The sequence below is a fragment of the Podarcis cretensis genome (genome assembly GCF_951804945.1).
Source record: "Podarcis cretensis genome assembly, chromosome: 9".
Classification (NCBI taxonomy): domain Eukaryota; kingdom Metazoa; phylum Chordata; class Lepidosauria; order Squamata; family Lacertidae; genus Podarcis; species Podarcis cretensis.
This window is the reverse complement of record NC_137178.1, coordinates 9,344,372-9,358,485: the sequence shown is the minus strand read 5'-3', so window position 1 is coordinate 9,358,485 and position 14,114 is coordinate 9,344,372. Positions and strand designations below refer to the sequence as shown.

Here is a 14,114-nt window from a genome sequence, read left to right as displayed (position 1 = left end):
CCTGAGAAGGGCCATTTTCTGCTGTTGCCCATTCCCTCTGCCACACCTAAAGCAGCAGCTATCAGTTGCTCCAGTCATCTTGCAAAGACGTATCAGCCTTCCCCTGACCTATGAGATTGGACCTTTGTTTATGTGGCTGAAACCCATGAATCTCTGTTTCATTTGCTTCCCCATGCTTTTATGCTATTGTTTAACTGGTATGTTTTCTGTTTGCTTTAATGGATATTGCCATTATAACGCGCATGACGTATGCCGCTTTGAGGTTTTCGAACTGCGAAGTGGTTTTGAAATGCTTTTAATGAAACAAATCCCTGATCTTTCTGCAATTGGGGGCACTGGGCAGTTTTTTGGACCCCGGTGCCACATATGCTAAAGACGGCACTGAAAACAACAATAAATAACAGTTTAACTATGAAGCTTGCTCTCACAGAAGGTAGCGAGGGCTCCCAACTTGGCTGGCTTTTAAAGAGGATTAGAAATAGTCCTGTTCTCCTAGATGGCAGTGGCTACAAGACACAAAGGCCATGTTCTGCCTGGGCTGTCAGGGGCAATATGCCTCTGAATACCAGTTGCTTGGAGTTACAAATGGTGAGAGTCAGAGGTACTGTCTTGCACCCAAGATTGGGGGGCGTGCTCTCGTGACGTAATGCAGACAATGCGGGATGTTGCATCATCGAGAGGAGGCCATGTGCAGAGCCTGGTGTGGTGTGGCTTCTTCTCTCATGCTCAGGAGGAGCCAACCATTGAACCTAAGCACACTCAGCCTCCTCCGCTCCTCAACATAGAAGGTGCCAAAGACCCCTCTGCCCTTAGGCGTTGGCACGCCTGGTGAGAGTGCTGTCGCTCCTGGGTTTTGCTGGTGGCCTTTTCAGAAGCATATGGATGACCATTCTAGGAAGAGGGCACTGGACCGGATGGGGTCTTTGACCTAATCTAGGAGTTCTCTTCTTAAGTTCTTTTCCAGTGCACAAATTGCTATGCCCCCAAACTGAAGTTTGTGCATTGCTGGGCAATAATGTCATGAATGGCCCTTGACTGGGCACCAAACTATAAGAGATGAAAAAGCATGCAGAATTAACATGTCTTGATCATCTGCGGTTTCATCATTTCAGATGGTTCGACTAATTGCATATTTTTCTGGTGCCTTTATTGTTCCTCTCACTGTCTTGTCATTTGACCCTCATTTTCTCTCACCTCAGCTGCCCTCTGTTTTGCGTCTGCTTTAAAGACAGGACTGACTTTCTACATTACGAGATTCCCAAATGCTTAGACCCTGCCAAGGGTCCACACTCTCGTTCCAAGATATTGCTCAAGCAGAGCAACCCATATACATCTCCAGCAACAATGTTCGTGTTTGGTTTTGAATGAACTTGCACAAATCAGCTTTGCAAATTGAGCTTGCAAAGCATTTTCCTGGTTGCAACACACAGTCAGGGATATCGCAGGCGAGCCATGGCTCAGTATTGCTATCCAGCAATGCACACCTATGGGAAAAAAGTATATGGCCTCTAAGGATTCAGTCCAGGTGGCCATTATAACCAAGGCTGACCTGAAAAGTAAAGGAATTATGTAGCTACCTTGCTCATTGTCCATAGTTGCCATTCTAAAAATGCAAAATCAGAGAGAGAGAGAGAATATTGAAACTGAAGGTCTGGGAGGACTCCAGGTTCCCTGATAGTATCAGCATCTACCTCCCCATCAGCTAATTCTCAGGTCTTTTGAAACTTATCCCTAGGGACGAGGGAGGAATTGCACTCATTCTGAAACTAATGCACTCATTTTGAAACTAAAGATGCACTGGAACAAAGCAGTCCTTCAGAATTTGCATTCAAATACTGATGAATTTTCATGAGGTTGTTTTTTAAATAAATAAATAAACACCAGTTTATTGGGCATGATATTCAGCTTTGCAATAGATACCGCAGGACTGAGAAAGGGCATTCCAATATTGAACACCAAATGTTAACAAAAAAAACACATCGACCCTCAACTTCAATGACAAATATTATTATCGCTTTAAAATGAAGAACAACAATAATGCAAATACATTACTGTTTCATAAGTACTAGCAAGGACAAGACTGGCAAATTTGGATGCAATGAAACCTCATGGAACCATTCAGACTAACTGAACACTTTAATATCATTATCTGTCTTTTGTGACAGCTTTTCCAGGACGGCTGTGTGCTGGATTCACCAGAGGCCCGAATACTGAGCTGAAATGGACTATTTGGACTGAGCCAGGCATCATTCGAATTAAGTTTAAACATCCTTTTTTCACAAAGGAGCTGCGATCCACACAGTGCAGGATTGGATCCTTCTGCTTAAGAGCTGTTGGACTTGAGAATCAACTCCAGTATGGAGCCAACCTTTTCGAAACCCAGTGGTTCAACTCTATGGTAGAATAGGGTTTTAAAAACCTTTAGCCCTGCCCTATTTCTTCAGGGATGAATCCAGTGCAAGGTGAAAGTCCCCTGGGTGACACTGAGTGAATTGACCCAAGTCACATATCAGGGGTCCATGCACAGCTCTGCTTTCCTGATATGGGCCACCATAACCATTCAAGTTTTCTAAATACCCACTCACATGGTCTCCTGCTTATTTATTTATTTATTTATTTACACACACACACACACACACACACACACACACACACCAATGATCTCAAGATTTTTTTCCACCCCATTTCATTCTCACAATAAGCCTGTGACATAAGCTACACTGAAAAATAGTCACTGGCTCAAAGTTGGTGCAAAGTGAGGATTTGAACTTCCATCTCTCCAGTCCTAACCAAACACTCTAACCACTACACCAGTTCCCCTACACTACCAGAATCTCTTCCAGGAGATCCAACAGATTCCAGTGCTAAATCAACCAAGAGGGAAGCTGTCATCTTGACGTGAACTGAGATTTTGAATCAAAGCTACATCCATCTCCCATGGTGCACTGCAAAGGACACAGAATGGTGCAGACAAATTTAATTGTCTTATCCCATAATGAAGCACGGCTGCTGAAGGTGAGTAGGCGTCGTCCCTTGAGTTTTGTTTGCATGGCAGACCAAACGTAAAAGTGATAAGCGAGTGACTCTGAACTCTTTAGATACAGTGGTGGAGAACCTGTGGACCTCTACTACAAATCCCATCCTTGCTGCTGGTTGTGGCTTATGGGAGTTGGAGCCCAAAAACATCTGAGGAGAGGGGGGGTTCAGGTTCACCACCCCTGCTTTGGAAGAAGGGCAGAGAAGAGGGGAGGGGTCCTTGACCTCTAGCGTCACCAGTGAAAAGGATCCTGGGTAGTGAGAGAAGGAAATACATTTCCCCCAAAACACTGAAGAACAACTGTCACGTTGACTGAAGCAAGGAAGCTTCGTGTATTCAAATGCAAACAGCTAAACATGAAAAGAGTTCCAACACAGAAAAACATTCCCCTATCACATTTGGAAAATATTCAAAATTTGTATATTTATTTCTTGCCCGTCCTTCACCCTAAGGTCCCAGTACAGAATTTCTCAAACGTGGGTCCCCAGCTGTTGCTGGACTACAATTCCCATCATCCCTAGCTAGCAGGAAGAGTGGTCAGGGATGATGGAAGCTGTGGTCCAACAACATCAAAATGCAATATTAAAAGTAATTTAGAACAACTTAACAACTTAGGTGGGTTCTAAAAAGCAAACATCACAAGTGTTAAAAACCAAGGTAAAGAAGTGTGTCTTCAGCATTTGCCAGAAGCTGTAAATTTAAGGTGCTGGGTGCATCTCTGTGGGGAGGGAGTTCCACAGCTTAGGGGCCACCACAGAGAAGGCTCTTCCAGGGGATGCCACCCCCTGAGTCTCTGAGGGTGGGGGAACTACCAAGAGGGCTCCCTCTGCTGATCTCAGCACCTGAGAAGGTCTGTGGGGAAGGAAGCATCCTTTAAGCTATTATGAGTAACTGATGATGTTTGTGACAGAAACAACCACAAATATTGACACTATCAGTAACCAAAAAGAATATCTTACCAGACCATCACAGTTGCTAATAGCAACTGAAGCGCTTGGGATATCCACAAGATCTCCAACGTAAGCACAGTTGGTCGATAATGATTCTTTTTTCCATATTCTTTCGGTGACAGTCCCACTCTGACCCAGGCCAACGCCGTCTGTTCCGTTCCTTGTTTCCACAGAGTCTTCGTACCACTCCACCACTGCCCCGGGAGCTATTAGATGAGTGTTAGGCCTCAGTCTAAGACGGAACTCCCTTCCAAATGCAGATACATTGAAATATAGTTGCTTGGGGCTTGCCGATACATCTCTCGCGGCTCTTCTTGAACGGCTTGCGGAAACTCTATGGGAGATGTAACTTCCGTCTGCTCTGGTGCTGATCGGGGTTGCTAAGACATACTGTTTTAGCTTGTGTTCTGATGTTTCTGTTAAAAGAAAAAGAAAAAAGGCAGCATTTATATCAATGTCAAATGGAGCAGACACAGCCATCAATATTTCCCTTCATAGCATCATAAGAAGAACCCTTTTGGATCAGATCAAAGACTTTGAATCATAGAATCATTGAATTGTAGACTTGGAAGGGACCCCATGGGTTATCTAGTCCAACCCCTGCAATAATAATAATAATAATAATAATAATAATAATAATAATTTATTTATACCCTGCCCATCTGGCTAAGTCTCCCCAGCCACTCTGGGCAGCTCCCAATCGAGTGTTAAAAACAATACAGCATTAAATATTAAAAACTTCCCTAAACAGGGCTGCCTTCAGATGTCTTTTAAAGATAAGATAGCTGCTTATTTCCTTCACATCTGAAGGGACGGCGTTCCACAGGGCAGGCGCCACTACCGAGAACACCCTCTGCCTGGTTCCCTGTAACCTCACTTCTTGCAATGAGGGAACCACCAGAAGGCCCTCGGAGCTGGACCTCAGTGTCTGGGCTGAACGATGGTGGTGGAGATGCTCCTTTAGGTATACAGGACCGATGATGATGCAGGAATCTCAGCTAAAAGCATCCATGACATCTAGTCCATCATCCTTTACCCACTACAGCCAGTTCACTACCTACAGAAAAGCCACAATCAAGCACAAAGTGAAGCTATGGGACTCATTTCCACAGCAGGCAGCAACGGCCACCAACCTAAATGCTGGGAAACTCCAAAGTGTGTGTTTTTGTTCTTGAATTCCGCTTGCTGGTTTCCCCATGGTGTCTGGCCACTGTGAGAAGGGGTGCCAATTTTTGCTGTTCCACAGGGTGCTGCTGAAATTTGAGACCCCCCCAGGTCCGCCACTGCCACAAACACAATACTTTTCAAATGACACAGTTAGCACAAACAAGAGTGATCTGATGTGCCAGCACTGAATGCATTAAAAAAACACCGAAAACTCACTGGATGTGTAGTAACAGAATGAGTCCCCTGTATAGACATTTCCCTTTAGGGTGATGATTAGGTTCAGCCTTTCAGCTTCAGTTCAAAAACAAGGGTGTTTTTTTTAAGTCCTGTAACCATCTCCCCACATTTCAGCATGCGGGAAGAAGGGAAGAAAGTGAACTCTTCAAGGAGCAGAACCAACTACGTATGAACAGGTGAGAATAAAAAGGAGAGAAGGAGACACCAGCAGGACTGTCTGCAGTCAGCAGAGAGCTTCCCAAGATGCATAAACACAGAAATGGAAGGCTGTTGCCCCCAACCCCTTTAAGTAGTCAAAGGCAATTAAAATTAAATGTGTCATGCTTAAACTCTGAAGACATCCAGGCTTCTCACTTGGCTTCCTTTGTCCCTTTTCCAGAGTCTACAGTCTATGGAAATGCAATTCCATCCATTGGTGGTGGAAAACAGTATTTTCCCCTCTTCATTCTCTCCCACACATCAGTTCCAGCACATCCTCTTTAGCTAATTAGGAGCTCTGCTAATAGCCAATAATAGTAAAAAGGGGGAAGAAGAAGATAAGAGTGAAAATGCTTACGCACAAGTTTTTAAACTTGGAAGCAGCCATTGATTCCAGTGGAAGAGCCAACTAAGTACTCTAGAGTGCAGCATAAGGGATTTTAAAATTGTCCTGATTTTGTTTCTCAGACTCCTCATTTCTGCTACAGTTGCAAAATGGTTACATTGTAAGGTTTTGCTCAAGAAAGCACATCATATTCTCATAAGGAAGCATTCCAAAACATATAATTAAGCAAAAGGAAGGCATTTTTTTTAAAGTGTTACAACTTTTTAGCAGAATTCCCGGGGGGGGCGGGGGAGTCAAGAAATCAGGTCTGCTGGACCACCCAAGTCGATCCCAATCTACCTTACTGGAGTTAACTTGCATGCGTGATCTCATTCACGTTATTAGAGCTCATTGCAACTCATGGTATCTCATAACATGAGAACTTGTAGACATCAATAAAGCTGGATGCTGAAAGATTTGGGACAGATAAAATGAAGCACCTCTACAGTCGTTGCAGAGTTAGACTGTGGAACTCCCTCCCACAGGATGGCCACCAACTAAGATAGCTACAAGTAGAGACATCACCTTGCCAACAAAGGTCCGTATAGTTAAAGCTATGGTTTTCCCAGGAGTGATGTATGGAAGTGAGAGCTGGACCATAAAGAAGGCTGATCGCAGAAGAATTGATGCTTTTGAGTTATGATGCTGGAGGAGACTCTTGAGAGTCCCATGGACTGCAAGAAGATCACACCTCTCCATTGTGAAGGAAATCAGCCCTGAGTGCTCACTGGAAGGACAGATCCTGAAGCTGAGGCTCCAATACTTTGGCCACCTCATGAGAAGAGAAGACTCCCTGGAAAAGACCCTGATGTTGGGAAAGATGGAGGGCACAAGGAGAAGGCGACGACAGAGGATGAGATGGTTGGACAGTGTTCTCAAAGCTACCAGCATGAGTTTGACCAAACTGTGGGAGGCAGTGGAAGACAGGAGTGCCTGGCATGCTCTGGTCCATGGGAACACAAAGAGTCAGACACGACTAAACGACTAAACAACAACAAAGATGGCTACAAAAGAGGATTGGACAAATTCATAGAGAAGAGAGAGTTATTGGAGGCTTCTAGCCATGATGGCAAGAAGAAGAAGAAGAGGAGGAGGAGGTTTTATTTATACCCCACCCTCCCCAGCCAAGACCGGGCTCAGGGCAGCTAACGTCAGATATAAAAACAATTGATTAATACAACATAAATACAACATAAAAACAAGATTAAAATACAACATTAAAATGCAGCCTCAATTCAGTAGAAACTCAAATCAAAAAAAATTGGGGGATGAAAACGTCAAATCTTCACCAAGGCCAACTATCCAGACAGGTCCTACGTGGGTCAGAAAAAAGCCAGGGAAGTCCCCAAATAGGAGTTCCATCACAGAAAGAGAAAGGAAAAAGGAAAGAGGGGAAGGGGATCAAGTTGATTCCAAGTCAAAGACCAGGCGGAACAACTCTGTCTTACAGGCCCTGTGGAAAGAAATCAGATCCCGCAGGGCCCTGGTCTCATGAGACAGAGTGTTCCACCAGGCCGAAGCCAGTGTTGCAAAGACCCTGGCTCTGGTTGAGGCTAATCTGACTTCCTTAGGGCCCTGGACCTCTAGGCTGTCACTATTTATGGACCTTAAGGTCCTCCACAGGGCATACCAGGAGAGGCGGTCCCATAAGTATGAGGGTCCTAGGCCGTGAAGGGCTTTAAAGGTCAGAACCAGCACCTATGGCTATGCTCCACCTCCACAGCTGGAGGCAGCAACGTTGCTGGAAACTGCAAGAAAGGGAAAGGATCTTGTCCTTGGGTCCTGCTTACAGGTTCCCCCCAGGGATCCGGGTGGTCACTGTGAGAACAGGATGTTGGATGAGAGGGGCCATTGGCCAGATCCATGAGGCTCTTCTTCAGTTCTTGTTCCACCACTTTGGCTGCCAACTTGGCGCCAACTTGAATGAAACATTGGAGGGCAAGGAAGCTCTGCCCTGCACAATTGATCATACGATGTGGTGCACAGACACATAAGGCTATCCTTTTCTTGGCAGTAAGTCCCAATAAAATAAGCAGGATGTACTCCTAATGTAAGGGACGCAGGTGGCGCTGTGATCTAAACCACAGAGCCTAGGACTTGCCGATCAGAAGGTCGGCGGTTCAAATCCCCACAACGGGGTGAGCTCCTGTTGCTCGGTCCCTACTCCTGCCCACCTAGCAGTTCGGAAGCACATCAAAGTGCAAGTAGATAAACAGGTACCGCTCCGGCAGGAAGGTAAAAGGTGTTTCCGTGCACTGCTCTGGTTCTCCAGAAGCGGCTTAGTCATGCTGGCCACATGACCTGGAAGCTGTACGCCAGCTCCCTTGGCCAATAAAGCGAGATGAGCGCCGCAACCCCAGAGTCGGCCACGACTGGACTTAATGGTCAGGGGTACCTTTACCTTTACCTTTTTACTCTGAATGTAAACATGCTAAACATGTAATGGCATTTTTTTATTCCCAATTACTTTTTCTTTCTTTCATTTTTTTCTCACTCTTTTATATATATATATATATATGAAATTCTCTTAATGAAATATTAATTTAAAAAAATGTAAGCATGTTTAGATTGGACGAGAGAGAGAGAGAGGGAGAGAGAGAGAAATCTATGAAATCTAATAGCCTAATAGTCCTGGAAGTACATTTCCCTGTTCAGCCAGAGATGACAATTCCCAAAGGGCCACTTAAAATTCCCCCGTTGATTCAGAACTTAAAAGGGTCTCATTTATCACCCCAGTGTGTCTGGTTCGGCCTACAGGGAGTCATCAAGGAAGCTCCGCAAGGCCCCTCCTAAAGGCAGCTGGCCAATGTCATCCCGCGAAGTTCGAAAGCCAAGATCTTGTCAGAAACTCGTCAGTGTTATCAGAATTCTATCACCTCCCGGCTCCACATGCCAGGCAGAATGAGAGAGCCGAGAGGGCTGAGCCAAAAGGGCTTTGCAACACAAACTACCCTGCACACATCCAAGATTGTTTCTTCCCTAGCCGCAAGAGCTAAAAATACGTGGGTTTTTTTATTGTTAGCAATATGTCATCGGATGATGCATGAGAATTGCTCTTTGCTTTAAATTATATATGAGCATGAAAGATGCAGCTCCATAATTCAGCCTATATAGATATTGGGATATATATATATATATATATATATATATATACACACACACACACACACACACACACACACACACACGATTCTTCAGTTTGGATGCCTAGAAGTCTGCCTTTGCCACACAAATCCCTCCCTCCCAGATGGCGAGGTGCCATAATCACATTTGCTGGATGACTGTAGGCCAGTGGTGGCTGGTATTGCTAGGGCGAGAAGCATAGAGACCAACAGGAAGATAAGCCAGATACAAGGCCAGTCAGAGATACTCCCTGACTGTGGATAAGAAGGCAGAGAAGTGAGGACTGAGTGAGGACAGACTGAGGTCAATGCAGTAGCGCCCCAATCACCCTAATGGTGCAGCTGCTGTAAGCTCCTTGGGGCAGGAGACTATGGCCCTGCTTGTGTATTGCCGAGCATATCAGTGCTTCAAAAAACCCACAACCATTCAGCAGTAAGAGTGTCACATTGATGGAGCATGTGTAGACAGGTGCATTGCAAAGGGGAGCACACACATTAAGCAGTGGCATGCGGTCAGTAGACCAAGGGGACCAGTCTAGTCCTCTAAATGTTCCCCTGGTGTCTCTTTCCCAAAGCCCAGGAAGCTTCTGCCCGGCTTAGAGAGGCACGATGTTCATGCATGCAACATCAGGACATCAATACATCTTGTGTGTGACATCACACACACCCTACCCCATTGCCCTCGCAATCTGGTGCCTCTGGCCCTAATTTCGCCTCTACGAAATATTTCACCACACGCCACTGACATTAAGCCACAGACTATGGGTGCTTTCAGGAAAAGGGGAAAAAATATATATGCCTATTTGTTTACAGGGACTTGTTGTGGGTGATTAGCAATGGAGGAGAAAATTGGTTCAGTTAGAATGTGAATGCGAATCTACTGAATTTACACTTTCCTCCCAAATTTGCACTTCTCTGAATTTTGTAGCTCGCCAGTCATATAACATGCACAAAATTGTCTACATTGTGGAAAAGAATGAATAAAGATGCAAATACTGACAAAGGAAATGCGTTATATTGGGAACATCACTTTTAAAAATGTGTATTTCAAATGAAATTGCATGCAAAAATGTGTATGCTAGGAGAAATTTGTGCAAATGCAGAGAAATGACACAGGACCATAAAGGAAAAAAACAACATGGCAATTTCCATTCCTGTTTGCATCAGAATTATTTAACACCCCTATCCATGGCATATAACCTCTGAATATGATGGCCCAAATTTAGCTGTCGTGACTTGCAGCCAAGGAAGGACTATGTTTTCTTTAGTTCCCTTTTAAGGCAGCTGGATTGTGTTTCTGTCAATTGTCCATTCTTGTCGTAGGACCATAACGCTTCAGAAAACTGGTCCTTTTTGCTCCGAGGCCACCTAAGAATACGAGGAGCTGAGCTGTCAAACTAGAGAAGAGCTCAGAGCAAAAGGTCACAGAAAGAGATCGCAAAAGCTTTGAGGCAGCCTTTTGAAGTGTTCAGGATGCGAGCTTTCACCTGCTAGAAGAGCCACCGAACAGGTTTAAACCTCCATATTAAGGGGTCAAAGGCACCAGAGATTTAGTTTTCAAGGACTGGCTGACTTGGCAACTCATCTCACACACACACCCCACTGCCCCAAGACGATACGGTTTCCAGTTGGCAAGCGCTGAATGAATACGAATCTGAAAAATCCACAGACATTTCAGGAGCATTTTCTTCCCTGCTACGGGGAAAACAAGATGCCAGATTCACACATGGAGGGAAATTAAGAAACGGTTACGAGAGCCTCTGTTACAAGCCCATAGGCATTTCGTTAGCTCGTCTGCCCACACACAGCTCTGCAATGGTGTTGACAGCTGCCAAGGCTGGAAGTGAGAGCCCCCAGCTCTGAGCACAGCTGCCTTATGTCAGGAGCCACCAGAGCTACATGTTTTGAGTGTTTCCCTAGACGGAGAAGGACCCCAAGGCACTGGACTCAGTCCGCCTGCCCATAATTACATAAGAGCATCAGAAGAGATTGCTGGATCAGGCCAAAGGCCGACCAGCCCAGCATTCAGGTTTAAATACAGGTATCTGTCTTATTATTATTATTATTATTATTATTATTATTATTATTATACCCCACCCATCTGGCAGGGTTGCTTCAGTCACTCTGGGCAGCTCCCAACACACATAAAAACATAATAAAACCTCAAACATTAGCAACTTCCTGATACAGGGCTTCTAAAAGATGTCTTCTGAAAGTTGTATAGTTATTTATCTCCTTGACATCGGCTGGGAGGGCGTTCCACAGGGTGGATGCCACTGCCAAGAAGGCCCTCTCTCTGGTTCCCTGTAACCTCACTTCTCACAGTGAGGGAACTGCCAGAAGGCCCTCAGAGGTGGACCTCAGTGTCCAGACTGAGCTATGGGGGTGGAGAATTTGTAAAGGTTTCATTGTGATAAGATGGCCAATCATTTCCCGTATATGTATAATATTCCACAATCAGTTCTGTCACCTTTTTTTAAAAGAGATTGATAATTTTGGCATCTCTAAAGTCCCCTAGGATTTATTCTCTTTCCCAGATTTTTTCAATGAGCTTGTGAAGTTGTTGTGTAAGTTCAATTCCGCCTGCTTTGAAGATTTTGGCAGTTATCCCATCAGGTCCACTGGCTTTGTTGTTTTTCATTTGGTTAATAGCTGTACACAACATCCTTTACCAAAGGTGTCATGGACTTTGAAGACACTCAAACTCAGGACACAAGGGAGAAACATGCTAGGAGGAAGGCACGCTTGGCAAATCCACACCGTGATCAACTCCCACCCGGAAACCAATGTCCCCACTGTGGAAGGACGTGTGGATCCAGAACTGAACTCCACAGTCACTTACGGACTCATTGTTAAAACCATGTTTATGGAAGACAATCTTACTCGGCCACGAGTGATTGCCAAAGAAGAAGAGGAAGAAGATGTATAACATTTCCCCCCTGATTTTCTCACCTGCCTTCCATCCATCCATAGTACACTGACACAGTCCCAACATGTATCACTATTACTTGCCAACTGGAATGAATATCAACTACATGGCAATTTATTTATTTTATATATTAAGAAAATGGTCTCGCAGGGTGCTAAAGCCATATTAGTGGTAAATAGTTCTATCTTGTGTTTAATATTTTGTGTTGGTGTTTGAATATTTTGTTGGAAGCTGTCCAGAGTGGCTGAGGAAACTCGGTCAGATGGATGGCATATAAATAATAAAGTAGTAGCAATAGTAGTTAGTAGTAGTAGTATTTTATATACAAACCACAAATAAGATACAGCTGAATGGTCTTACCTGTTTGAATAACGTCTTCTTTAGCAGCCTGGAAAAATAAACAATAATTTGTTTTATTCATTAACTATACTCACACATAGATCAACTTTTGGCACTCAGGCACTCCAAGTGGTGTACATATAAAACAATTATTGAACCAATATTAAATGACAGAAGAGTGGCAAAACAGCGAAACCAAATCAATAGTCCAACAATTAAATCACCAGCAGGGTATAGTGTGGTTAGACTATTGGACCAGAGTTTAAACCCCCACAACTCAGCCAAGAGGCTCACTGGGACCAATCACCACCTCTCAGGATAAAATGAGGGAGGGGGAGAACCAGGTACACAACCTTGGTCTCCTTGGAGGAAAGGCAGGAGATAAATCTAATACATAAACAGAACTTCAAAAAAGGAGTTCCATAATCAGGATCTTGAAGGGGCTGTCGCAGAAAAGACCCTCTTGCGTGCAAGAGCACCAGTCTAGCTATTTCGATGATGGGAACCTCAAAAAAACCTCAGAGTAGGCTGCAATGGAAGCAGCCATTCAGATGCCCTAGCCCCAAGCCACTTAGGGGATGGAAACGCTGTTGCTGGACTTCAGCTTCCATTAGCCCCCAGCCAGCACAGCCAATGAGACAGGGAAGATGGGAGTTGTAGTTCTACAAGATCTGGAGGTACACACATTCCACACCTCTGCTTTATTAGGCAAGAAGAAGCACTTTGAATTGGACCAGGAAACTTTTTTTGTGGGTGAGTGGGTGGGAGGATGCGAATGCTACTTTGCTTCTGATCATGATGAAGATAGAAAGTGTATGTTTCTAGGAAAGTAACAAAGCAAGGGCACCCAGATTCTGGAATAAGTAAGGACCATCTAGCTCAGCGTTATGATTCCAGCAGGGGCCAAGCAAATCTCACCAAGCAGAGAGAAGAAGAAAAAAGGTGATAGAATCACAGAATTGTAGAGTTAGAAGGGAACATGAGGGGCCATCTAGTCCAACCCCCTGAAATGCACGAATCTTTTCCCTGACGTGGGACTCGATCCCACAATCCTGAGATTAAAAGTCTCCTGCTCTCCTGACTGAGCTACTCATGGCCTGTTTTCACCCCTTGCCAGTGGAGGTTGCTCTCACCGGCCTCAGTCTGTCCTCAGCTAGCCCTCACCTGTCTCAGTCCAGGGGACGGCCATCAGTTTCCTCTTCCTCAGTCTCAGTTTCGCACCCATGGAACTCACCAAAGAGAATGGTGGGAACCAGACCAGAATTAGGTGGCTCTACCCATCGCTGGCTCTTGCTCCACCAACCACTGGCTTTGGCGCCATCTACTGTAGGCCTCCTGGACTTCTGCCCTACCAGTTCCCAATCACCAGTGTCCCTATTCAGAAGGTATACTATTTTTGTCCACTGAGGATCCATGCTTCAGAGCAGTTGCTATGTTTGCAAAGGACAAACTAGTTGGTCTAGCCAGCTTATCCTACACTGTTCTACCTCCTCCTGCCTTCCGCAACGCCCCCCCCCCATTGCCCCACATCCAGGAACGGTGCTGCCCTTAAGTGAATAAACAGCTGTCCCCCAATCCACTAATAAGACTCCATAAATAATAAGTTTCACATAAACAGCTTGAGCTAATAAACCCAGATTTCTGAATGGGCCATTCTGTAATGCTGCAGTGCTGCGCCAAAAAATTAGAGTCTGGTGGCTGAAGAAATACTTTAAGAGCTAATTAAACCCACGATTCCTGAGGGATGGAG

At 44.8% G+C, this 14,114-nt stretch overlaps 1 protein-coding gene across 1 annotated transcript in view; it reads right to left on the bottom strand.

Moving 5' to 3' along the window:
* Positions 1-14,114, bottom strand: part of ADAMTS3 (ADAM metallopeptidase with thrombospondin type 1 motif 3) — a 131,478-nt gene that overhangs the window by 112,843 nt on the left and 4,521 nt on the right. Inside the window, exons 2-3 of the mRNA XM_079990726.1 lie at positions 12,386-12,413; positions 3,997-4,403 (exon numbers count right to left, since the gene is read on the bottom strand). Coding sequence (XP_079846852.1) covers positions 3,997-4,403; positions 12,386-12,413 — 435 coding nt within the window. The remainder of the gene's footprint in view (positions 1-3,996; positions 4,404-12,385; positions 12,414-14,114) is intronic.